This window comes from Diorhabda sublineata, chromosome 5 (assembly GCF_026230105.1).
Source record: "Diorhabda sublineata isolate icDioSubl1.1 chromosome 5, icDioSubl1.1, whole genome shotgun sequence".
Lineage (NCBI taxonomy): Eukaryota > Metazoa > Arthropoda > Insecta > Coleoptera > Chrysomelidae > Diorhabda > Diorhabda sublineata.
In genome coordinates, this window is record NC_079478.1 from 36,786,403 (window position 1) to 36,812,045 (window position 25,643).

The following is a 25,643-nucleotide window of genomic DNA, read 5'->3' on the forward strand; positions in this document are numbered from 1 at the left end:
ATACGACTAAACGTCAACAAGTTTTTAATAATTTTCATGAAACACCCATTTACTTCAATTTTTTGAAAATTTCTACTTCACCAAGAATCGATTACATTAATCGATTCTATCAAATGATATTCATTCTCCTGAAATAATAAATTCAGTTTATATAATAATACTTACGCTCATACGTTTCCTGTTTTTTACAAACATTTTATTAAAATTTTCATTTTGTATTCATTACTTAGATTAAAATTTCCCAATGGCGACAACCAGTCATACATATTTGTAAACTTGGTTGCCTATAACATATAAGACATTAATTAAGAGACCAAACCGATTAATGCGTCATTGCCGTTTTTGTTCATTTGAAAAAACAATTTTTTAATGGAATTTGATTCATACTATAACAATTTTGTTCTCAATATAAATCAAAATTTTCACTATTAAGTATTAAAGTGAATGGCAACGTTTCAATCGAACTCACAACCTGTAGGTATTATTGCAGCGTTGCCATCTATTTATCAAATAATATTTTCAATTCGTCATACATGAAAATGTTATAAGTTTCTCATTTGCTCCAGTAAAATAGATACCTAAGTGATTATATTATTATTTATCCTTGATAATTACCTTTTCAAAACCCAGAAAAGTATTTAGAACACCTAAATTTATGTTAATGTATTTTTCCGTTATAATCTGGCAACACTGTTAAATGTGACGTTTAAATGATCGTTACCAGATGTTATAATATCTACCTATCTCTCTCTCACTCACATAAACGTAATGTTCTATCTCTTTTTTATGTCTATATATATTTCATGGAATTAAGGAAGTTATTTTCGAAAAAAAAAATTATTACGTACGTTATTTAAACGACTAAAACACCAATGTAATTCCAAATGTTGAATCTTGTAATTTTTGTTTCTGTTGTTGATAATCAAAATTAAATGGATGTTTATATTGTTGAAAGCAATGCTACGAAAAACGATATATATTAATATATTTTAAATATTATAAACAATTAGAAGTGAACCGAACCTAATTCTGCTTTTGATACGTAAAGGGAAAATAGACAAAAATTTCATACTGACATCGTAGTCAGCACCGACACCCAACGTATCTAAAGATGCATTTAATTTCAAAATAATTGTTTTTACTGTGACATTATTATCCAGTAAGTCATCTACAACAACTGTATCTCTATAATTTAACGTCGATAATCCGTATAAAGATAAATTTTTCAACTGAAACTTCTCCATTCTAAAAAAAAAGTATTGGAATCATAAATTAAAACAAACACGTGATTTATACCAGGTATTTTATGACTGTGGGTGGATAGCATTGGATATAATACAATATACACAAAAAATAACTTACATTACGTCATTCAAAATAGTGGGCGTCGTTAATGAAATTTCTCGAATGATTTCAATATAACCGATTCTTTTTAGATAATCCAAAGCTGAATTTATTGTTGTACGGATTAAGAACCCTGAAAGGGGGTTCTTTTCTTCATTATAAGAATTTATAAAAATGATTGAACTATTAAATAAAAAATAAACGTTATAATTTGGTACGTATAATCGATCAACATCGATTACTCGATAGATCGATTGTTGTTTATTATAAAAAACTTCCATTTAATTAAGAAAAATAAACTGAAATAACAAAATGTTATATATTCGACTAACCTGTAAAATAGTCTTGTTTTGAATTACCGTTCTTTATACAAAATGTACAAAATAAGACAACAAATAAAAACGAACGTTTCATATTGTTTGTTTTAAGGTAACTGATAAAAAATGTATTAGAAGAGGTTCATTATAAAATAAATTGGCAAAGTACTATCAAACACGTGTAAAACTAATAGTACGTAACACATTTTTAGTTACCTATTGTTATGAAAATATCCAATTTTCAAATTTATAATTATAATTTGTTTAAAACGATACAATTTTTAGAGAGCAAAGCGTATTGTATTTCGAAATAAGTAATGACGTCATGACCGAAATATATGTGCGTCGACATCATTATCTATAATAAATTTGTGTTTGTTCAAGAGTTTTGTGCTAAAAGAACGTAATAGAGCTTGCGAAGTTATTATTCTAATACAATTTTGAAAAACAATTTCATTTCATACATTTATCTATTGTGAAAATTTATACAATTTTACTTGGTTAAATAGTACCTCCGTACTTTAAAGTTATCTATGGTTGTACGTTACCGGTTTCTCACTAATAAAAAAATGGCGTAATTTCTTTACCTGGTAAATATTGAGTTGTGTTTCGGAATATAAAGTGAATAACGAGATAAAAATGTGACAAGTTTTATATGATTGTGTAGTGAATACGGTGATAACATTTAAACGGATTTAGAATTTGTGTAGAAAATGTAAGTAAAATTCAAATTAATATGGATTAGTTTTCAGTTTACATACAGTTTGGTAACTGTTTATCATAATGGGGTTTTCTAAGGATACAAATCGTGTAAAATTCATTAATTTCGTATATAATCACAGCTTTTATTGCGTATAAGGCTATTTTAGCCCTAACTTGATATTGAATATCCATTTGCAATAATTATATCTTATAGATTAAATTGTACTTTTTTCGAATCTCATTTCCAAAAAAAGTTATTCTAGTCGTGAATTACAAGTTTCATATAAAATAATTGAAAAATTTTGATGAAAATTTTAATAAAAACGACTCTTATTAGGTTAGAAATGTGTGGAGATGAAATAATATTGATTTGGTAGTATTTACAATAAAAAAAAGTTATAAAACTAAAATATTTATTCGTTATTTTAATAAAATTTATCATTAAATCGATGTTGTTCATCGTCTTTCTCCCCATAAGCATCTCTAGCTATTTTTTTCAACTGAGACGTCATTGCTGGACCTGTTTCTAAAACCATTTTATGAAAGTGACTATCTTCAATTTGCAACAGTTTATATGGATGATCATATTCAATCATCACTCCAAAACTCATCACTAGCACTTTATCAGAATCCATGATAGTGTTCAATCTATGAGCTATAGTTAATACTGTACAATCGGCAAATGTTTCACGTATGGTCGCTTGGATCAAAGCATCAGTCCTGGAACAAGATTTCCAAGTGTAAATAGCAATAAAATAACAATCCTCTGTTTGCAGGGGAACCAAACTTTTTACAGTTTCGAGGAAAGTTCCAAACATGAAACTTGAACAAATCTGCAGGGGATTTAACAAAAAAAAAACACATCAGGATTATAGAACATCTTTTGTTTAACTGTCTTTTATCAATTTCTTCAATTATTCAAAAGTTTTCTACTGCATTTGACTCGGTACGGTAGAGAATATCAAGATAATGGAATATTGACAAATCTAGAGCTGTATCTTGATTCTATGGATGTTTTTAGATGAATTTAATGCTCTGTTTGTAGATAAAATCATCTCTTTCACTGTCTTTCATCAATTTCTTGAATTATTTCAAAGTTTGCTACTTTATTTTACTCGATATGGTAGAGGATATCAGGATAATGGAATATTGACAAATCTAGAGCTGTATCTTGATCCTATGGGTGTTTTTAGATGAATTTATTGCTCTGTTTGTGGATAACATTTTCCTTTTCACTGTCTTTCATCAATTTCTCCAATTATTTCAAAGTTTGCTACTTTATTTGACTCGATATGGTAGAGGATACCAGGATAATGGAATATTGATAAATTTAGAGCTGTATCTTGATCCTATGGGTGTTTTTAGATGAATTTATTGCTCTGTTTGTGGATAAAATCATCCCTTTCACTGTCTTTCATCATTTCTTGAATTATTTCAAAGTTTGCTACTTCATTTGGCTTGATATGGTAGAGGATATCAGGATTATGGAATATTGACAAATCTAGAGCTGTATCTTGATCCTATGGGTGTTTTTAGATGAATTTAATGCTCTATTTGTGGATAAAATCTTCCCTTTCATTATCTTTCATCAATTTCTTGAATTATTTCAAAGTTTGCTACTTTATTTTACTCGATATGGTAGGGGATATCAGGATAATAGAAGATTGACAAATCTAGAGCTTTATATTGATCCTATGGATGTTTTTAGATGAATTTATTGCTCTGTTTGTGGATAAAATCATCCCTTTCACTGTCTTTCATCAATTTCTCCAATTATTTCAAAGTTTGCTACTTTATTTGACTCGATATGGTAGAGGATATCAGGATAATGGAATATTGATAAATTTAGAGCTGTATCTTGATCCTATGGGTGTTTTTAGATGAATTTATTGCTCTGTTTGTGGATAAAATCATCCCTTTCACAGTCTTTCATCATTTCTTGAATTATTTCAAAGTTTGCTACTTCATTTGGCTTGATATGGTAGAGGATATCAGGATTATGGAATATTGACAAATCTAGAGCTGTATCTTGATCCTATGGGTGTTTTTAGATGAATTTAATGCTCTATTTGTGGATAAAATCTTCCCTTTCACTATCTTTCATCAATTTCTTGAATTATTTCAAAGTTTGCTACTTTATTTTACTCGATATGGTAGAGGATATCAGGATTATGGAATATTGACAAATCTAGAGCTTTATATTGATCCTATAGATGTTTTTAGATGAATTTATTGCTCTGTTTGTGGATAAAATCATCCCTTTCACTGTCTTTCATCATTTCTTGAATTATTTCAAAGTTTGCTACTTCATTTGGCTTGATATGGTAGAGGATATCAGGATTATGGAATATTGACAAATCTAGAGCTGTATCTTGATCCTATGGGTGTTTTTAGATGAATTTAATGCTCTATTTGTGGATAAAATCTTCCCTTTCATTATCTTTCATCAATTTCTTGAATTATTTCAAAGTTTGCTACTTTATTTTACTCGATATGGTAGGGGATATCAGGATAATAGAAGATTGACAAATCTAGAGATTTATATTGATCCTATGGATGTTTTTAGATGAATTTATTGCTCTGTTTGTGGATAAAATCATCCCTTTCACTGTCTTTCATCAATTTCTCCAATTATTTCAAAGTTTGCTACTTTATTTGACTCGATATGGTAGAGGATATCAGGATAATGGAATATTGATAAATTTAGAGCTGTATCTTGATCCTATGGGTGTTTTTAGATGAATTTATTGCTCTGTTTGTGGATAAAATCATCCCTTTCACTGTCTTTCATCATTTCTTGAATTATTTCAAAGTTTGCTACTTCATTTGGCTTGATATGGTAGAGGATATCAGGATTATGGAATATTGACAAATCTAGAGCTGTATCTTGATCCTATGGGTGTTTTTAGATGAATTTAATGCTCTATTTGTGGATAAAATCTTCCCTTTCATTATCTTTCATCAATTTCTTGAATTATTTCAAAGTTTGCTACTTTATTTTACTCGATATGGTAGGGGATATCAGGATAATAGAAGATTGACAAATCTAGAGCTGTATCTTGATCCTATGGGTGTTTTTAGATGAATTTAATGCTCTGTTTGTGGATAACATTTTCCTTTTCACTGTCTTTCAACAATTTCTCCAATTATTTCAAAGTTTGTTACTGCATTTGACTCGTTACGGTAGAGAATATCAGGATAATGGAATATTGACAAATCTAGAGCTTTATATTGATCCTATGGATGTTTTTAGATGAATTTATTGCTCTGTTTGTGGATAAAATCATCTCTTTCACTGTCTTTCATCAATTTCTTGAATTATTTCAAAGTTTGCTACTTTATTTTACTCGATATGGTAGAGGATATCAGGATAATGGAATATTGACAAATCTAGAGCTTTATATTGATCTTATGGATGTTTTTAGATGAATTTATTGCTCTGTTTGTGGATAAAATCATCCCTAGAGCTTTATCTTGATCCTATGGGTGTTTTTAGATGAATTTAATGCTCTGTTTGTGGATAACATTTTCCTTTTCACTGTCTTTCAACAATTTCTCCAATTATCTCAAAGTTTGTTACTGCATTTGACTCGTTACGGTAGAGAATATCAGGATAATGGAATATTGACAAATCTAGAGCTTTATATTGATCCTATGGATGTTTTTAGATGAATTTATTGCTCTGTTTGTGGATACAATCATCCCTTTCACTGTCTTTCATCAATTTCTTGAATTATTTCAAAGTTTGCTACTTTATTTTACCTCGATATGGTAGAGGATATCAGGATAATGGAATATTGACAAATCTAGAGCTGTATCTTGATCCTATGGGTGTTTTTAGATGAATTTAATGCTCTGTTTGTGGATAACATTTTCCTTTTCACTGTCTTTCAACAATTTCTCCAATTATTTCAAAGTTTGTTACTGCATTTGACTCGTTACGGTAGAGAATATCAGGATAATGGAATATTGACAAATCTAGAGCTTTATATTGATCCTATGGATGTTTTTAGATGAATTTATTGCTCTGTTTGTGGATACAATCATCCCTTTCACTGTCTTTCATCAATTTCTTGAATTATTTCAAAGTTTGCTACTTTATTTTACCTCGATATGGTAGAGGATATCAGGATAATGGAATATTGACAAATCTAGAGCTGTATCTTGATCCTATGGGTGTTTTTAGATGAATTTAATGCTCTGTTTGTGGATAACATTTTCCTTTTCACTGTCTTTCAACAATTTCTCCAATTATTTCAAAGTTTGTTACTGCATTTGACTCGTTACGGTAGAGAATATCAGGATAATGGAATATTGACAAATCTAGAGCTTTATATTGATCCTATGGATGTTTTTAGATGAATTTATTGCTCTGTTTGTGGATAAAATCATCTCTTTCACTGTCTTTCATCAATTTCTTGAATTATTTCAAAGTTTGCTACTTTATTTTACTCGATATGGTAGAGGATATCAGGATAATGGAATATTGACAAATCTAGAGCTTTATATTGATCTTATGGATGTTTTTAGATGAATTTATTGCTCTGTTTGTGGATAAAATCATCCCTAGAGCTTTATCTTGATCCTATGGGTGTTTTTAGATGAATTTAATGCTCTGTTTGTGGATAACATTTTCCTTTTCACTGTCTTTCAACAATTTCTCCAATTATCTCAAAGTTTGTTACTGCATTTGACTCGTTACGGTAGAGAATATCAGGATAATGGAATATTGACAAATCTAGAGCTTTATATTGATCCTATGGATGTTTTTAGATGAATTTATTGCTCTGTTTGTGGATAAAATCATCTCTTTCACTGTCTTTCATCAATTTCTTGAATTATTTCAAAGTTTGCTACTTTATTTTACTCGATATGGTAGAGGATATCAGGATAATGGAATATTGACAAATCTAGAGCTTTATATTGATCTTATGGATGTTTTTAGATGAATTTATTGCTCTGTTTGTGGATAAAATCATCCCTAGAGCTTTATCTTGATCCTATGGGTGTTTTTAGATGAATTTAATGCTCTGTTTGTGGATAACATTTTCCTTTTCACTGTCTTTCAACAATTTCTCCAATTATCTCAAAGTTTGTTACTGCATTTGACTCGTTACGGTAGAGAATATCAGGATAATGGAATATTGACAAATCTAGAGCTTTATATTGATCCTATGGATGTTTTTAGATGAATTTATTGCTCTGTTTGTGGATAAAATCATCTCTTTCACTGTCTTTCATCAATTTCTTGAATTATTTCAAAGTTTGCTACTTTATTTTACTCGATATGGTAGAGGATATCAGGATAATGGAATATTGACAAATCTAGAGCTTTATATTGATCTTATGGATGTTTTTAGATGAATTTATTGCTCTGTTTGTGGATAACATTTTCCTTTTCACTGTCTTTCAACAATTTCTCCAATTATTTCAAAGTTTGTTACTGCATTTGACTCGTTACGGTAGAGAATATCAGGATAATGGAATATTGACAAATCTAGAGCTTTATATTGATCTTATGGATGTTTTTAGATGAATTTATTGCTCTGTTTGTGGATAAAATCATCCCTAGAGCTTTATCTTGATCCTATGGGTGTTTTTAGATGAATTCAATGCTCTGTTTGTGGATAACATTTTCCCTTTCACCGTCTTTCATCAATTTCCTCAATTATTTGAAAACGATTTTTGGTTTTTTCTTCTTATTTTTCATTTCCTTCAAATCGTCACCATTTCCTCAACTAAAATCGTCCAGTTCTACATTTTTTTTGTAGGCTTTCTCTACTAATACCCATAGAAACCGATTCAACCGATATTTTTCTTCTTTGGAATCCTCCCTTGGTGTTTATGGGTCTTCAACCGTTAAATCAATCCTATACTGAACGATTACAATTTAAAAGTGATAAATACCTGTGGTCTACATTAGCGGTTGCTTCGTCCAAAACTAGTATTCGATTTTTTTTCAAAATCGCCCTAGCCAAACATATCAACTGCCTCTGTCCCAAACTGAAATTCGATCCTCCCTCCGCCACTTTGAAATCCAAAGAATCGACGCTGCCTTTCAATTTAACCTTAAAAAAAAAACAATTAACACAATAAATTATGTCAAATTACGTGATGTCACCGACTTGTTCCAAAGCATTCCAAATTTTTTCGTCGTCGAATTCATCGAAAGGATCCAAATTGTATCTCAACGAAGCCGAAAATAAAACGGGCTCTTGGGGTATTATAGAAATTTTTTTCCTCAAATCCGCAAGTCCGAGACTCTTTGTATCGATCCCATCGATGAAAATTGATCCTTCCAATGGAGCTAGATGGAATAGAGCTGCTATTAAAGAGGATTTACCCGCACCCGTACGTCCTACTATACCGATCTAGAAATATAACGCAAAAAAAATTTGGTTTCCGACAAGATCGATGGATTAGATTTACTTTTTGCCCTGGATAAATTGAAAAATTCAAATTTTTCAAAACGGGTGGATCGTCCTCTACGTATTTCATAGATACGTCCCGGAATTCGACGCGTCCTTCAATCGGCCAGACGTTTTTCGGTATTTTTTCTGAAACAGAAGTAAATATCTTTCATTTTAGTTCGTCCAGGCCAATTTAGACGATAAATAAAGTTGTAAATCAGTTTCCCATAAGAATTGAAAGCGAAACCGTCGATTAGATATCACGTTGAGTCGGAATTTACCTTTGGGAGTTTCGAAAGGACCTTCGTTATCTATTTTAGTATATTGGAGTACTCTTTCCACACTAGTCAATTGATTAATGACCTCGGCGCTTTGTCTGGTACCGAATTGCAACATCCCCGTTAAAATTAGACATTGCGATATTGCCAAACCTACTAAACTACCATTTACATTCGAATCTAAAAATCGAAAACAATTAAATAATACCATTAACCAAACATATAACACGGTTAGTCACTTGGGTGTGTTTCCAAGAAGTACCACGATTCCCCAAACACTAATTCAACCACCTCTCTAAGCATCAATGTCGTGTACACCTCAATTTGACCAAAAACACCGTCAATGTTCATAAGAAACTGTTGGAAGGATCAGGAAATTACTCAGAAGCTGTGGAGGTGGTGAAACCTCTTGGTCTAACTATGGAGAAGCTGTTGTATGATCTAGCCCATATTCTAGAGGTTGTTTGAGTACTAAAACCCATTGTTTCAACCATGGAGAGGTCGTTGAATGATCTGGCAAAAGCTAAGAAGTTTTTAAATCCTCTGGTCTATCTATTTTATCTTAATCCAACTATTGAGAAGCTGTTGTATGACCAGGCAAATATTTAGATGTTGTCTAGGTGGTGAAACGTCTTGGTATATGCTGTGGAGGTGGTGAAACCTCTTGGTCTAACTATGGAGAAGCTATTGTATGATCTAGCCCATATTCTAGAGGTTGTTTGAGTACTAAAACCCATTGTTTCAACCATGGAGAGGTCGTTGAATGATCTGGCAAAAGCTAAGAAGTTTTTAAATCCTCTGGTCTATCTATTTTATCTTAATCCATCTATGGAGAAGCTGTTGCATGACCAGGCAAATATTTAGAGGCTGTCTAGGTGGTAAAACGTCTTGGTATATCTATGGAGAAGCTGTTGAATGATCAGACAATTACTCAGAAGCTGTGGAGGTGGTAAAACCTCTAGGTCTTACTATGAGGAAGCTTTGAAATTATGTCTCTCGACTGCCGAAGATATTTCACGCCCCTCCAGGTTTGATTCCCTGAAGTTTCGTAATCTGTGGTTAGATACAGAATCTTCAAGCTTGCCTCCCATCATCATCAGTTGACCATTGAAGCTTCAACGATTATCCCTGATGATTTATTCTTAGATAGATGATTTTCTCTAATGGTACACGAAGAGGTGGAAGATTTAGTGCGATTGTTGGGTTGGTTCTTATAGTTTAGGTTGTATTAACGTAGACCAGTAGTTAGATTAGATCCGACGCCCCAAAATCACACATACAAAAACGTATTAACGTGAAATTTTGATTGTGCAAATGAAGCTTCAATATAAAGTATGGGGAAAATTTGAATCGAACGTATTTTTTTAAAAAATAGATCGTAAAATATAGTTAGTTGCGAACCTTAGAAACGAAATGATTAAAACAGTACTTACACGTATGTAAAATGAGAAAAAATACAATTATACAAGCTAAAAATATTATACAAAGTATATCAAGCCATAATCCGAAGGAATCCATGCATCCGATTGTTAAATACCAAGCTGCCGTGTGCACGTCCTAGAAATAATACCAAGACCAAAAGTTATTGTCAAGAAAAAAGAAGAAACAAGTTTTTATTCGTCCTTCAAGCGGGTCAATTAGATTCAGTACTTGCCTGATGCGCGTCGAACTCGTCTTTCAGGATATCTTCAGTCTTCGAAGCTCTTATGGTGACTATACCATTAAGAGTCGAATTCAAATGCGAAAATACTGGAGATTTAGCTGAAATAATAAATTTTACAATACAAAATTCGTGTTATTATTTATTTTCCCCAACTGCAACTTTTATTTATTATGAGAACCATGCTTAGTCGCACTCGGCGACGAATCGGGACTATAAGGAGGCTGTTCCCCAACCTCCTACGTCCCAACACATCCGCCGCTAACGTTCGTTTTAATTGACGCGCCTTCTTATCCTCCCCTCCATAGACGCGCGTTTAATATCCGGAATTTAGTGTAGTGTATAGTGTATAGTGTAGTGCAATAGTGAAATAGTACCTACGATATCGCGTACAGTACTGCGTCAGTCTTTCACAATCAGTTTTTCTATAGCGCCGACGTTCTCATCGGGGGAGAGCGTAGAGCGTAACGTTTGTACACTTCAATTTTTGAAGAGACACGAATAACGATGCGTTTTTAGCGCGCTTACCCAAAAATAAACATACTTACTGACTCCTTCCAAATGCTTGAGAACTTTCACTGTCGATAGATACCAAGATCTAAATTTAATGAATACAAAACCCAAAATCACCATAAGGATAATCATATACGGACTCGATATGCCAATATTCACTAATATCCCAACTAAAACCAGTAGAATCTGGAATAAAGCTGCGTTATACGTAAATTCACTTATATAACCCTACATTTTGACAAATGACATAGAACACAAATTTATACGTAAAATATTCAAGTTCACTCCCAACGCGTATCTAATTGTTATGACTACTCGATATTTCATATCAAATTTCGCACATAATCTTTTAAAAGTTGGTACTACTTAAACGTCGTATGTATTTGACAATTGCAGCGCCATATGCGTGTCAGTGTGTAGCGTGTTAGTGTAAAAAGTGAGCTGCGTTATACGTAAATTCACTTATATAACCCTACATTTTGACAAATGACATAGAACACAAATTTATACGTAAAATATTCAAGTTCACTCCCAACGCGTATCTAATTGTTATGACTACTCGATATGTCGTATCAAATTTCGCACGTAATCTTTTAAAAGTTGGTATTACATAAACGTCGTATGTATTTGACAATTGCAGCGCCATCTGCGTGTAAGTGTGTAGCGTGTTGGTGTAAAAAGTGAGCTGCGTTATACGTAAATTCACTTATATAACCCTACATTTTGACAGATGACATAGAACACAAATTTATACGTAAAATATTCAAGTTCACTCCCAACGCGTATCTAATTTTTATGACTACTCGATATGTCGTATCAAATTTCGCACGTAATCATTTAAAAGTTGGTACTACTTAAACGTCGTATGTATTTGACAATTGCAGCGCCATCTGCGTGTCAGTGTGTAGCGTGTTGGTGTAAAAAGTGAGCTGCGTTATACGTAAATTCACTTATATAACCCTACATTTTGACAAATGACATAGAACACAAATTTATACGTAAAATATTCAAGTTCACTCCCAACGCGTATCTAATTTTTATGACTACTCGATATGTCGTATCAAATTTCGCACGTAATCATTTAAAAGTTGGTACTACTTAAACGTCGTATGTATTTGACAATTGCAGCGCCATCTGCGTGTCAGTGTGTAGCGTGTTGGTGTAAAAAGTGAGCTGCGTTATACGTAAATTCACTTATATAACCCTACATTTTGACAGATGACATAGAACACAAATTTATACGTAAAATATTCAAGTTCACTCCCAACGCGTATCTAATTGTTATGACTACTCGATATTTCATATCAAATTTCGCACGTAATCATTTAAAAGTTGGTACTACTTAAACGTCGTAAGTATTTGACAATTGCAGCGCCATCTTCGTGTCAGTGTGTAGCGTGTTGGTGTAAAAAGTGAGCTGCGTTATACGTAAATTCATTTATATAACCCTACATTTTGACAGATGACATAGAACACAAATTTATACGTAAAATATTCAAGTTCACTCCCAACGCGTATCTAATTGTTATGACTACTCGATATGTCGTATCAAATTTCGCACGTAATCTTTTAAAAGTTGGTATTACATAAACGTCGTAAGTATTTGACAATTGCAGCGCCATCTGCGTGTCAGTGTGTAGCGTGTTGGTGTAAAAAGTGTGTTCAATACCTCTTAGTATGCCAGGCGCGTTTTTTAACATAGTTTTTTCGGTATTTAATCAGCCATAGACAAAGTAATTGTACGTATCACAAATTTTCAAAATCAAATTTTTCAGAAACGACGAATTTTACGTAAAAAAGCAATAAATACGTAGTTTATAAATTTGTATATCATAAAAATACCCATTTCGATGAGAAATCCCCCCCCCCAAAATTTTTTTCCAATATATTCAACCTTGTATAAAAATTTTTCCACCCAAAAAATCGATTGGGACAATTTCAGATTATCATTATAAATATACAATTATATTTCATATGAATTTTCAGTTTATTAGGAATTAATACCGTTTTTTAAGCTAATTCTATCGGACTATAATAAAAATACGTTTATTAAAATCCATGCGCGTAGCTGCGTTGTACTCCACACTACCGATAAAGCGTTTTGAGGTCGATGGACCGAAAACTAACCTCACAAAATGTGTATTCTCACCTGGATTGTATCCAATAAAATCCTTGGTAATATTTCATCTATGGCACCCATATCTTTAGCGAATCTATTGAGAATACGTCCGCTGGGATTGATGTCGAAAAATCTCATAGGCGCTTTCAATAATCTACTGAATATTTCCGAATGTAAATTCACGGAAGACATCATGCAAACTTTGAAAAACAAAAACGATCTCATGAACGTGACTAATATAGATCCCATCACTAAACCACCATAAACATACATGGCGAAATTAGTTTTCAATAACGTTGTAATTTCCCCATTGATTTCTATGGTTTCAAAAATATTTTCGTTATATAATGGAGGTGTTATATTATATTGATAATTTGAAATATTCGTCGTGTTTAGAGATAAAATTACTTCTTCTTGTATGTCAGTATGTTTTAAGTTTTTCGTTTCTTCTTGGGAAGTCCTAAAATTATGCAATCATTTATACATCGGAGTGCATGAAGTGTTGCCTATCACTGCATTTATTAATCAAATAAAATAGCATCGATTTAGTACTGGATGTTAATTGAAAATCAATTTATATTAATTCAAAAGATTTAAGAAAATCAAAATAAATTCGTTCTTCTGTTAGATGTCATTAAACAGCTGATTAATATTGACCAAAGAAAATCAATAATATACCAGTAGTGATTAATAATAGGAAAAAGTTCCGTATTGACCAATGATAATCAACGAATCCTGTAGTGGTTAATAATAGGAAAAGGTTCCGTATTCTGACGTTAGATCTAGAAGTTTCTTTGTGTTTGTATTGTTGTTTACATGTTGAGTTCGTTCTGTTTTGTTTTATATGTGTTATAATTTTTATTATTTATATCAATTCGTTATATTTATTATTATATTGTGGTTTTCTAGTGCTTGTTTTCGTGTTTTACTTATAGTTACATATATTTGTAATCCTGATTTTGTACAAAGTTTTTCGTAATCATCAAGGTAAGCTTCTGTCTAAATTATTTCATTTTATTTTTCATTACATGATAAGAACGAATATGTTTATAAAGAAAATGAAAGTGAATATCAAATTTACGTCTAAAATATCTAAAAATTGATTATTCTAATGTAATAAGATATAATTAATTTTACATTACTTGAGTAGAGAAAAAACAGATGGACGATTTATAATTTTAAACAATTCCAGTTAACTTTTTTATGAAAATACATGTATAATGTACAATGTATTAAAATAAGTACGTTTTTATTGGCAAAAACTTGTTTGTTGTATATAAAAAGTCGAATATTCAAACTTACCAGTAAGTTAACCATAGATCTACTATAGAGCAAAAACCTTGAGATGATATGAGTAAAAAAATAAGAATCATCAATATGAAAGTACTTTTCGTGGCTAAAAGATAATGTTTGAATGGATTTATATCGAGATCACTTGCAGATTCTTCTTCATCTATTTGATTGTTCATTAAATCGGAAAAATCGTTCTAAAAACCAAAAAAAAAACGTTTCGACGAGACTTTGAACTCAAATTAAGTGGCATACAGAGTGTAGCAATCAAATTTATTCTATTATCAATCTTCTATTTAATGTTTATGGAGTAATAAATAAATTTTGAAAAAAAAACTTACACTGACATTCGATATTTTCGAAGAACGTCTCGAGGATTCTCTGGAAAGTTGTTTTTGAAAATTCGAGATCCTCCTTTCAGTATCTGTAGCAATTTCTTGTTTGTCCGCTACTTCGTCGGCGACTACCAATAATTTTGTAAAGTCCAATGTTGAATTGGAAAGCTCCTCAAAGGTTCCTTGTGCTTCAATCTTCCCCTAGGTTAAATTTTTATTAGGTTATGAAAAATGATCCGATTTTTGTATTAAAAAAAATTATATTGTTGTTTCTTGTGGGTTGTTTGAGTTTGGGAATAGGAAGTCTAGTTCGAAATCTTCTCTTTACCTCCAGGTCACTCCATAACTCCAAAGGTACCACCCCAAATCGCCCTCTAGGTCTTCGGCCATGGAGGCATACTCCGAGCTTGGACCAATCACGGGTGTGTTAGGGGTCAGAAAAAATACTAAAACTTTGTTTCTATTTTACTTACATTGTTGAAAACTATTATCAACCCCGCTTTTTTCAAATATTGCAACTGATGTGTCACCAGAATCCTGGTTTTCCCGTGTAAATGATTTTGAATACATTGGTCGAATAGATGGTTTCCCACGTGGGTATCGACGGCAGATAGCGGATCGTCCAGTAGATAAATATCGGTTTTTTTATAAATAGCTCTGGCTAGGTTAATCCTGGCTCTTTGTCCCCCGCTCAAAGACACCCCTTTTTCTCCAACGATCGTTCTATCTCCTTGTGGAAATTGCGCGAAATCTCGTTCCAACGCACAGACTTTTACGACTTTTTCGTACCAAAATTTATCGAATTCGTTACCAAATAGAATGTTATTCCTCACAGTCGATTGGAAAAGCCACGGTTCTTGGGAACAATAGGAAATCTCGCCCCCCATTTGAATTTTACCAGATTTTATCGGCAATTCCCCCAAGAGAAGCTGAAAATTCGCAATAATAATAATAAATATAAACGGAAATTAATCAGTTAATTCCGATTACTTGTAATAGTGAACTTTTTCCTGCTCCAACTGGTCCAATTACGGCACAAAGAATCCCCGGGGGTATTTCGAGATTTATATCACGTAAAGTTGTATTTTGTAAAGTCCAAGATGCGTTAATTTTTGTTAAAACGATTCCTTTGCGTTGCATTTTATCTAAAACGACGTCTCGCTTTTCTTCCATGATTAAAAATTGTTGTAATCTGTGTACGGAAACCCAAGCTTCCGCTCCAAGTGAAATAGCCATGGGAAACATCACCGCCAGGGTTAATTGGAGGATGTTGAAAGATTGCGCTACGGAAAAAACTACGTCGGCGGTCACGCCGTTACCTAAAAACGAGGCGAATCGAAAAAATAATGAGGAATTTTCGAAAAAATCTTCACTCACCGAGTAAGACAAAGCAAATGATTGTACTGCAAAGAGCGGCTCTATCCAAAAAAACGATGCAGCTGATGAAAATCGATCTGCAATAGGAGGCTAGAGTTACCGCTTTGATTTCCCTTTTTCTAGCCGCTTTTACAAGTTTTTCGAAAGGTTTTTCCCAGGCGTACATCTTGATGACTTGTATACCCGAAATTATTTCACCCATTAATTTTACTCGGTTATCAGTTTTCTTCGAAACGTCGTATCTTAATTTACCCACAAACTGAGCCACGAAACCTGAAATAAAATTAGGGACGGAACGACGTCAGTTACGCTAATATGAGCTAATACCGAACAAACAGTTCGCGCTACCACTACACCAACATTTCCAAGTAAACTGATGCGAGTTTCGACGAGACCGAAGACTGTTTATACCAAATACTCCCAATTACATTGTCTGACACGCGTTTCGACGAGACCGACGACTGTTTACACCAAAACTCCCAATTACATTGTCTGACGTGCGTTTCGACGAGACCGAAGATTGTTTACACCAAAACTCCCAATTACATTGTCTGACGCGCGTTTCGATGAGATTGAAGACTGTTTACACCAATACTGTCAATTACACTATCTGAGGCACGTTTCGACGAAATTGAAGACTGTTTATACTAAAACTCTCAATTACATTGTCTGACGCGCGTTTCGACGAGACCGAAGACTGTTTATACCAAAACTCCCAATTACATTGTCTGACGCACGTTTCGATGAGATTGAAGACTGCTTATACCAAAACTCCCAATTACCCTGTGTGACGAGCGTTTAGACGAGATTGAAGACTCTTTATACCAAAACTCCCAATTACATTGTCTGACGCACGTTTCGACGAGATTGAAGACTGCTTATACCAAAACTCCCAATTACCCTGTGTGACGAGCGTTTAGACGAGATTGAAGACTCTTTATACCAAAACTCCCAATTACATTGTCTGACGCGCGTTTCGACGAGATTGAAGACTGCTTATACCAAAACTCCCAATTACCCTGTGTGACGAGCGTTTAGACGAGATTGAAGACTCTTTATACCAAAACTCCCAATTACATTGTCTGACGCACGTTTCGACGAGATTGAAGACTGCTTATACCAAAACTCCCAATTACCCTGTGTGACGAGCGTTTAGACGAGATTGAAGACTCTTTATACCAAAACTCCCAATTACATTGTCTGACGCACGTTTCGATGAGATTGAAGACTGCTTATACCAAAACTCCCAATTACCCTGTGTGACGAGCGTTTAGACGAGATTGAAGACTCTTTATACCAAAACTCCCAATTACATTGTCTGACGCACGTTTCGATGAGATTGAAGACTGCTTATACCAAAACTCCCAATTACCCTGTGTGACGAGCGTTTAGACGAGATTGAAGACTCTTTATACCAAAACTCCCAATTACATTGTCTGACGCACGTTTCGACGAGATTGAAGACTGCTTATACCAAAACTCCCAATTACCCTGTGTGACGAGCGTTTCGACGAGACCGAAGACTCTTTATACCAAAACTCCCAATTACATTGTCTGACGCGCGTTTCGACGAGATTGAAGACTGCTTATACCAAAACTCCCAATTACCCTGTGTGACGAGCGTTTAGACGAGATTGAAGACTCTTTATACCAAAACTCCCAATTACATTGTCTGACGCACGTTTCGACGAGATTGAAGACTGCTTATACCAAAACTCCCAATTACCCTGTGTGACGAGCGTTTAGACGAGATTGAAGACTCTTTATACCAAAACTCCCAATTACATTGTCTGACGCGCGTTTCGACGAGATTGAAGACTGCTTATACCAAAACTCCCAATTACCCTGTGTGACGAGCGTTTCGACGAGACCGAAGACTCTTTATACCAAAACTCCCAATTACATTGTCTGACGCGCGTTTCGACGAGATTGAAGACTGCTTATACCAAAACTCCCAATTACCCTGTGTGACGAGCGTTTAGACGAGATTGAAGACTCTTTATACCAAAACTCCCAATTACATTGTCTGACGCACGTTTCGACGAGATTGAAGACTGCTTATACCAAAACTCCCAATTACCCTGTGTGACGAGCGTTTAGACGAGATTGAAGACTCTTTATACCAAAACTCCCAATTACATTGTCTGACGCGCGTTTCGACGAGATTGAAGACTGCTTATACCAAAACTCCCAATTACCCTGTGTGACGAGCGTTTAGACGAGATTGAAGACTCTTTATACCAAAACTCCCAATTACATTGTCTGACGCGCGTTTCGACGAGATTGAAGACTGCTTATACCAAAACTCCCAATTACCCTGTGTGACGAGCGTTTAGACGAGATTGAAGACTCTTTATACCAAAACTCCCAATTACATTGTCTGACGCACGTTTCGACGAGATTGAAGACTGCTTATACCAAAACTCCCAATTACCCTGTGTGACGAGCGTTTAGACGAGATTGAAGACTCTTTATACCAAAACTCCCAATTACATTGTCTGACGCACGTTTCGACGAGATTGAAGACTGCTTATACCAAAACTCCCAATTACCCTGTGTGACGAGCGTTTAGACGAGATTGAAGACTCTTTATACCAAAACTCCCAATTACATTGTCTGACGCGCGTTTCGACGAGATTGAAGACTGCTTATACCAAAACTCCCAATTACCCTGTGTGACGAGCGTTTCGACGAGACCGAAGACTCTTTATACCAAAACTCCCAATTACATTGTCTGACGCGCGTTTCGACGAGATTGAAGACTGCTTATACCAAAACTCCCAATTACCCTGTGTGACGAGCGTTTAGACGAGATTGAAGACTCTTTATACCAAAACTCCCAATTACATTGTCTGACGCACGTTTCGACGAGATTGAAGACTGCTTATACCAAAACTCCCAATTACCCTGTGTGACGAGCGTTTAGACGAGATTGAAGACTCTTTATACCAAAACTCCCAATTACATTGTCTGACGCGCGTTTCGACGAGATTGAAGACTGCTTATACCAAAACTCCCAATTACCCTGTGTGACGAGCGTTTAGACGAGATTGAAGACTCTTTATACCAAAACTCCCAATTACATTGTCTGACGCGCGTTTCGACGAGATTGAAGACTGCTTATACCAAAACTCCCAATTACCCTGTGTGACGAGCGTTTAGACGAGATTGAAGACTCTTTATACCAAAACTCCCAATTACATTGTCTGACGCACGTTTCGACGAGATTGAAGACTGCTTATACCAAAACTCCCAATTACCCTGTGTGACGAGCGTTTAGACGAGATTGAAGACTCTTTATACCAAAACTCCCAATTACATTGTCTGACGCACGTTTCGACGAGATTGAAGACTGCTTATACCAAAACTCCCAATTACCCTGTGTGACGAGCGTTTAGACGAGATTGAAGACTCTTTATACCAAAACTCCCAATTACATTGTCTGACGCACGTTTCGACGAGATTGAAGACTGCTTATACCAAAACTCCCAATTACCCTGTGTGACGAGCGTTTAGACGAGATTGAAGACTCTTTATACCAAAACTCCCAATTACATTGTCTGACGCACGTTTCGACGAGATTGAAGACTGCTTATACCAAAACTCCCAATTACCCTGTGTGACGAGCGTTTAGACGAGATTGAAGACTCTTTATACCAAAACTCCCAATTACATTGTCTGACGCACGTTTCGACGAGATTGAAGACTGCTTATACCAAAACTCCCAATTACCCTGTGTGACGAGCGTTTAGACGAGATTGAAGACTCTTTATACCAAAACTCCCAATTACATTGTCTGACGCGCGTTTCGACGAGATTGAAGACTGTTTACACCAATACTGTTAATTACACTATCCGAGGCGCGTTTCGACAAGACTGAAGACTGTTTATACCAAAACTCCCAATTACACTATCTGAGGCGTGTTTCGACGAGATTGAAAACTTTTTACACCAAAACTCCCAATTACATTGTCTGACGCGCGTTTCGACGAGATTGAAGACTGTTTATACCAAAACTCTCAATTACATTGTCTGACGCGCGTTTCGACGAGATTGAAGACTGTTTACACCAATACTGTCAATTACACTATCTGAGGCACGTTTCGACAAGACTGAAGACTGTTTATACCAAAACTCCCAATTACATTGTCTGACGCGCGTTTCGACGAGATTGAAGACTGATTACACCAAAACTCTCAATTACATTGTCTGACGCGCGTTTCGACGAGATTGAAGACTGTTTACACCAATACTGTCAATTACACTATTTGAGGCACGTTTCGACAAGACTGAAGACTGTTTATACCAAAACTCCCAATTACATTGTCTGACGCGCGTTTCGACGAGATTGAAGACTGATTACACCAATACTGTCAATTACACTATCTGAGGCGCGTTTCGACAAGACTGAAGACTGTTTATACCAAAACTCCCAATTACACTATCTGAGGCGTGTTTCGACGAGATTGAAAACTTTTTACACCAAAACTCCCAATTACATTGTCTGACGCGCGTTTCGACGAGATTGAAGACTGTTTATACCAAAACTCTCAATTACATTGTCTGACGCGCGTTTCGACGAGATTGAAGACTGTTTACACCAATACTGTCAATTACACTATCTGAGGCACGTTTCGACAAGACTGAAGACTGTTTATACCAAAACGGCCAATTACATTGTCTGACGCGCGTTTCGACGAGATTGAAGACTGTTTACACCAATACTGTCAATTACACTATCTGAGGCGCGTTTCGACAAGACTGAAGACTGTTTATACCAAAACTCCCAATTACACTATTTGAGGCGTGTTTCGACGAGATTGAAAACTTTTTACACCAAAACGGCCAATTACATTGTCTGACGCACGTTTCGACGAGATTGAAGACTGTTTACACCAATACTGTCAATTACACTATCTGAGGCGCGTTTCGACAAGACTGAAGACTGTTTATACCAAAACTCCCAATTACACTATTTGACGCGCGTTTCGACGAGACCGAAGACTGTTTCGGTAACAAAGTTATCGTCTCCAGAGACTGAATGTAATTGCGCGGTGTATCAGACGGTGTAATAGTGACTATTGGTGTAGCGGTAGTGTGAACAGTTTGTTCAGTATGAATATAACCAAGGGCTCCAGAAATTCCAATTTAACGATGAACCAATGTACCTTGTAAAGGTAAAGATACGATTACCATCACCGTTAGACCAGCTAAGGCTGATATCCCGACTTGTTGCCACATCAGATATGTCACAATTGCCGTTTGGAAAGGCATCATCCAAAACGTGTGTAAAAACAAAAACGCGTAATCGAATCTACTCACATCGTTCGAAAGTAAATTGACCAGTTGACCTGCTGTCGTTTCCCCTAAAGACGTTTGGTTTAATCTCGTTATCTAAAATGACATAACATTAACTATCTCACAAAATGGAGATATATCGGGATCAAATGACAGTCCAAATGTCAAAATAATTTTCGTACGTACTTACCTTTCGGTATATTAACGAAGACGATGCTATCCGAACCCTCATCCCCACAGATTTGAATTCCAAATTGATATGATGATAAATGAATATATTGAATATTGAAACGATCATAAGTGCCGCGCTGTATATATACAGGGCGTTATTTACCTCGTCGTTATTATTCGTGAATATTTGTAATAATTTCGATAGAAAATATGGTCTCAAACATCTGAAATGTTGAAATTTATATAGAAATCGAATAAAAAAACAGATTCAAAATTTATACACGAATGCATGAATTTAATACTAATAGCGCCATCTATGTATAAGTCTACGAATCTTTCAGCCCAAATATATTTTAGTCTTTATCTTCCGAACCATTCGGTCAATTTTAGCAAATTTTTTTTTAAATTGTAGCTAATCATATAAGGGATGTAATTCTTCAGATACAATCTTTAGTTATTTCGTTTTTTATTATATACAAGGGGCGAACGAAAATAATATATAGTATACTTTAATTTAGGTCACCCTGTAAAGTGAATCGTCGATAAAGGAAAATGTTTCCCGACGTTCAAACGTTGCTCAATCCTTTCTGAACATACTTTTTTTTAATTCATTCCGATATCTCAATTTCCAAGTGAATTGTCTACGAGGTTCCAAAAGTACTCGGCTTGACCTAGAGATGGCGGTAGTACAGTTTGAAAAAATATCACTGTATTTGAAAATACGTCGATTCTTGTTATAAAAAGGGTGTGGAACTTATTGAACATCGCTGTGGAGGTAAAGGGGTGGAAAAATTAAGAAAATTTCGGTGTTTTCTTTGCCGGGCCGGGTACTTCTGGAACCGTCATCGAATACGTCAAATTAATGTGGTTAAAACTCACACAAGAACAATATTCGAAAATCCCCAAACCATTCCACTGATCATATATTCGAAATAGAAAGTTTTGGTCATCGCTTTCAATAAACTGGGGGCTTTGCCTTTCGCGGTAGATTTGGTCAATTCGTTTTTCCAATTTTTCTCCAGTTTATCGGTCAGTATTTTTGATTTGTCTCTATCTAATGGTTTGTATAGATCACCAAGTTCCAAATTTTGTTTACTACCTTTAGTTATCAAGGGTATCAACCACCTAAAAGTTGAAAAAAAATATGACAACGAATTTATCAAATGTAAAGATTTATCTTTGAAGGTTTTGTTAACATCGTAGGATTAAAATATACAAATAAAAGGAAAATATCGTGCATTGTTTTTTCTTTATTTCTGTTTAATTTAGAATAAATTTAGTTCAATGCCAGTGTATCCAATAATTAGAGAAAAAAGTTTGTAAATAAACGATGTCTTCAAAATTTGAGCTCGTGTTTTTTTTCTGTACTAAAAATTGATGAAAAAATATGAGGAATCCCGACCAATCGACATGTCGAAGGCTTTTGACAGAGTTAGGCATGCCAAAATTTTATATAACGGTTTGTTGATCGATCCCTTCCCTGTATAACTATCCACTCGTCGAAACTGCACACATGATTCATCCAGATTTATGTCGATGGAGACACCTAGGAAAGATTTGAGGTAAATCCTGGTGCTGCATCTTGTCATCGACTCTCTTTATACTATATATCAAGTATCCACTCGTCGAAACTGCACACACGATCTTTAACTTCGCCCGACTATAACCCGCTGGTGTCGTAGTTCAAATAAACCGCCTTAATCAACTCGATTAACATCGTATACAACAATTTCCATCAATACCGGTTTCCAAAACGTTCTGGAGTGGAAGAAATCTTATTGAAAGACCCAAGCTGCTGTTTTTACGAAGAAATATCATGATTCATCCAGATTTTTGTCGATGGTGACCCCTCGGAAAGATTTTAGGTAAACGCTGGTGTTGCATCTTGTCATCGACTCTCTTTATAGTGTATATCAACTATCCACTCGTCGAAACTGCACACACGATCTTTAACTTCGCCGACGATAACCCGCTGGTGTCGTAGTTCAAATAAACCGCCTTAATCAACTCGATTAACATCGTATACAACAATTTCCATCAATACCGGTTTCCAAAACGTTTTGGAGTGGAAGAAATCTGATAAAAAGACCCAAGCTGCTGTTTTTACGAAGAAATATCATGATTCATCCAAATCGTTTTCATTGGAGACTCTCTTTATAGTTTATATCAATGATCTGCTCGTCGAAACTTCCGGAAAAGATCGTCGACTTGGTCAACGGCGTCTTGAAGATGTTTCCATCGATTGTTAGGCAATAACCAAACCACAGAACAACCAAAACATGGACTGAAAAGGGAGAATCGACTCCAAAGAAGACGAAGACCGTTCCATCTGCAGGGAACGGTCTTTTGGGATGAGCGCGGGATAATTTGGTACTACTGGACCCATCCTGTTACCATTGCCGCAGGGTTAATAATGGAAATTAGAATAAAAACTCACCCGAAGAATAATTTCGATAACAAACTCGATGTCTTCTTCGGATTTTCATTTTTCAAAGTGTACCCTATATCCATAGTAAATCGAAAAATTCACGACTATAAAATGAGAAAATATATTTTCTTTTGTGAGATTAAGAAAATGACACGAATACGCGACAATTATTACATTTTAACATTGTTTCTAAATAAAATAAATAAAGTCGAGAACCCGTGATTACACAATAACAGAGATATGATTTGATTCTATAGTGTAACCGAAAAAAATTTTCTCCCTCTCTCCACTGAATTCAAATTACCCATTTTCTGTTGATAGTTGAGTAGAAACTCGAAGGACATACTTTAATTTTAATAAGATGTAAATAAATATTTAGTGTCGATTACCGGCACTTTTTTAGAACTATTTTTCGCAATTTAAACATTTTATGATAGTGAAAACTGTGATAAGAAGTAAACGAAAATAATAATTCCAACGAAGATAAAGGAACAACTTGATTCAGGTGAAATTTCAAAAAAAATTGTTATAATTACCTTAAATGTATTCTACACATCGTATATTTGGAACACAACCCCTGAAAGTCTAATAAACTATCTTTAAAAAAAATTATTGTCATAAAACACTTTTTCTACCTCGTATTTTTTCATATTTATCCATATTTTTAAAAAAACTACACAAAAAACATCCAATTTATTAGTTTAGAGCTTCTAAATAAAAAAGTTACGCAGTTCTGAAGAGATCCATCGATATAAAAACCGGTCAGTTAAAACACCCACTTAAACCAACCCTACGTACTGAAATAGATGTAACAAGGTAAATAATAACCCACGTGGCAATAGTTTAACAGCAAAATACAATTTTCGTCATCTTTGAGTGTCCTGCTTGCTTAAAGACATTCAAAAAAAATTTTTATAATTACGTTAAATGTATTCTACATATCGTATATTTGGAACACAACCCTTGAAAATCTAATAAACTATCTTTAAAAAAAATTATTGCCATAAAACACTTTTTTTACCTTGTACTTTTTCATATTTATCCATATTTTTAATAAAATTACAAAAAAAACATCCAATTTATTAGTTTAGAGCTTATAAATAAAAAAAGTTACGCAGTTCTGAAGAGATCCATCGATATAAAAACCGGTCAGTTGAAAAACGCATTTATACCAACCCAACGTACTAAAATAGATGTACACCATGGTAGTAAAGCAAATAATAACCCACGTGGCAATGGTTTAACAGCAAACTACAAATTTCGTCATTTTTGAGTGTCTTGCTTGCTTAATGACATTAAAAAAAATAGTTATAATTACTTTAAATGTATTCTACATATGGTATATTTGGAACACAACCCTTGAGAATCTAATAAACTATCTTTGAAAAAAGTATTGCCATA

General features: G+C 34.4%; 2 protein-coding genes across 2 annotated transcripts; both read right to left on the bottom strand.

The window, feature by feature from the left end:
* Positions 1-44: 44 nt before the first annotated feature.
* On the bottom strand, positions 45-2,555 carry LOC130444730 (uncharacterized). The gene is made up of 5 exons (XM_056780004.1): positions 2,423-2,555; positions 1,363-1,477; positions 1,024-1,245; positions 849-960; positions 45-128 (listed from the first exon to the last, which is right to left on the bottom strand). The coding sequence occupies exons 1-5, from the start codon at positions 2,553-2,555 to the stop codon at positions 78-80; spliced, it is 633 nt and encodes a 210-aa protein (XP_056635982.1). The 3' UTR covers positions 45-77.
* A 199-nt stretch (positions 2,556-2,754) lies between these two features.
* LOC130443910 (ATP-binding cassette sub-family C member 4-like) lies at positions 2,755-24,536 on the bottom strand. The gene is made up of 18 exons (XM_056778804.1): positions 24,252-24,536; positions 22,694-22,939; positions 21,834-22,038; positions 21,514-21,739; positions 16,346-16,618; positions 15,959-16,287; positions 15,442-15,897; positions 14,975-15,169; positions 14,646-14,830; positions 13,374-13,803; positions 11,260-11,410; positions 10,706-10,812; positions 10,485-10,608; positions 9,055-9,231; positions 8,793-8,920; positions 8,489-8,734; positions 8,271-8,431; positions 2,755-3,083 (listed from the first exon to the last, which is right to left on the bottom strand). Exons 1-18 carry the CDS (start codon positions 24,323-24,325, stop codon positions 2,789-2,791), a joined length of 4,008 nt encoding a protein of 1,335 aa, XP_056634782.1. The 5' UTR covers positions 24,326-24,536; the 3' UTR covers positions 2,755-2,788.
* Positions 24,537-25,643: the final 1,107 nt, after the last annotated feature.

Excerpts from the sequence above, each read along its gene's own strand:
- LOC130444730 (XM_056780004.1), bottom strand. The coding sequence starts at position 2,555 with ATGGATATTCAATATCAAGTTAGGGCTAAAATAGCCTTATACGCAATA. Across the intron at positions 961-1,023 it reads CGTATCAAAAGCAGAATTAG|CATTGCTTTCAACAATATAA; the intron begins GTTCGGTTCACT and ends CGTTTTTCGTAG. Across the intron at positions 129-848 it reads GTTTTAGTCGTTTAAATAAC|GAGAATGAATATCATTTGAT; the intron begins GTACGTAATAAT and ends TTATTATTTCAG.
- LOC130443910 (XM_056778804.1), bottom strand. The coding sequence starts at position 24,325 with ATGGATATAGGGTACACTTTGAAAAATGAAAATCCGAAGAAGACATCG. Across the intron at positions 9,232-10,484 it reads TTTTCTCATTTTACATACGT|ATTCGAATGTAAATGGTAGT; the intron begins GTAAGTACTGTT and ends TTCGATTTTTAG. Across the intron at positions 3,084-8,270 it reads ACCGCTAATGTAGACCACAG|GACTGATGCTTTGATCCAAG; the intron begins GTATTTATCACT and ends ATCTTGTTCCAG.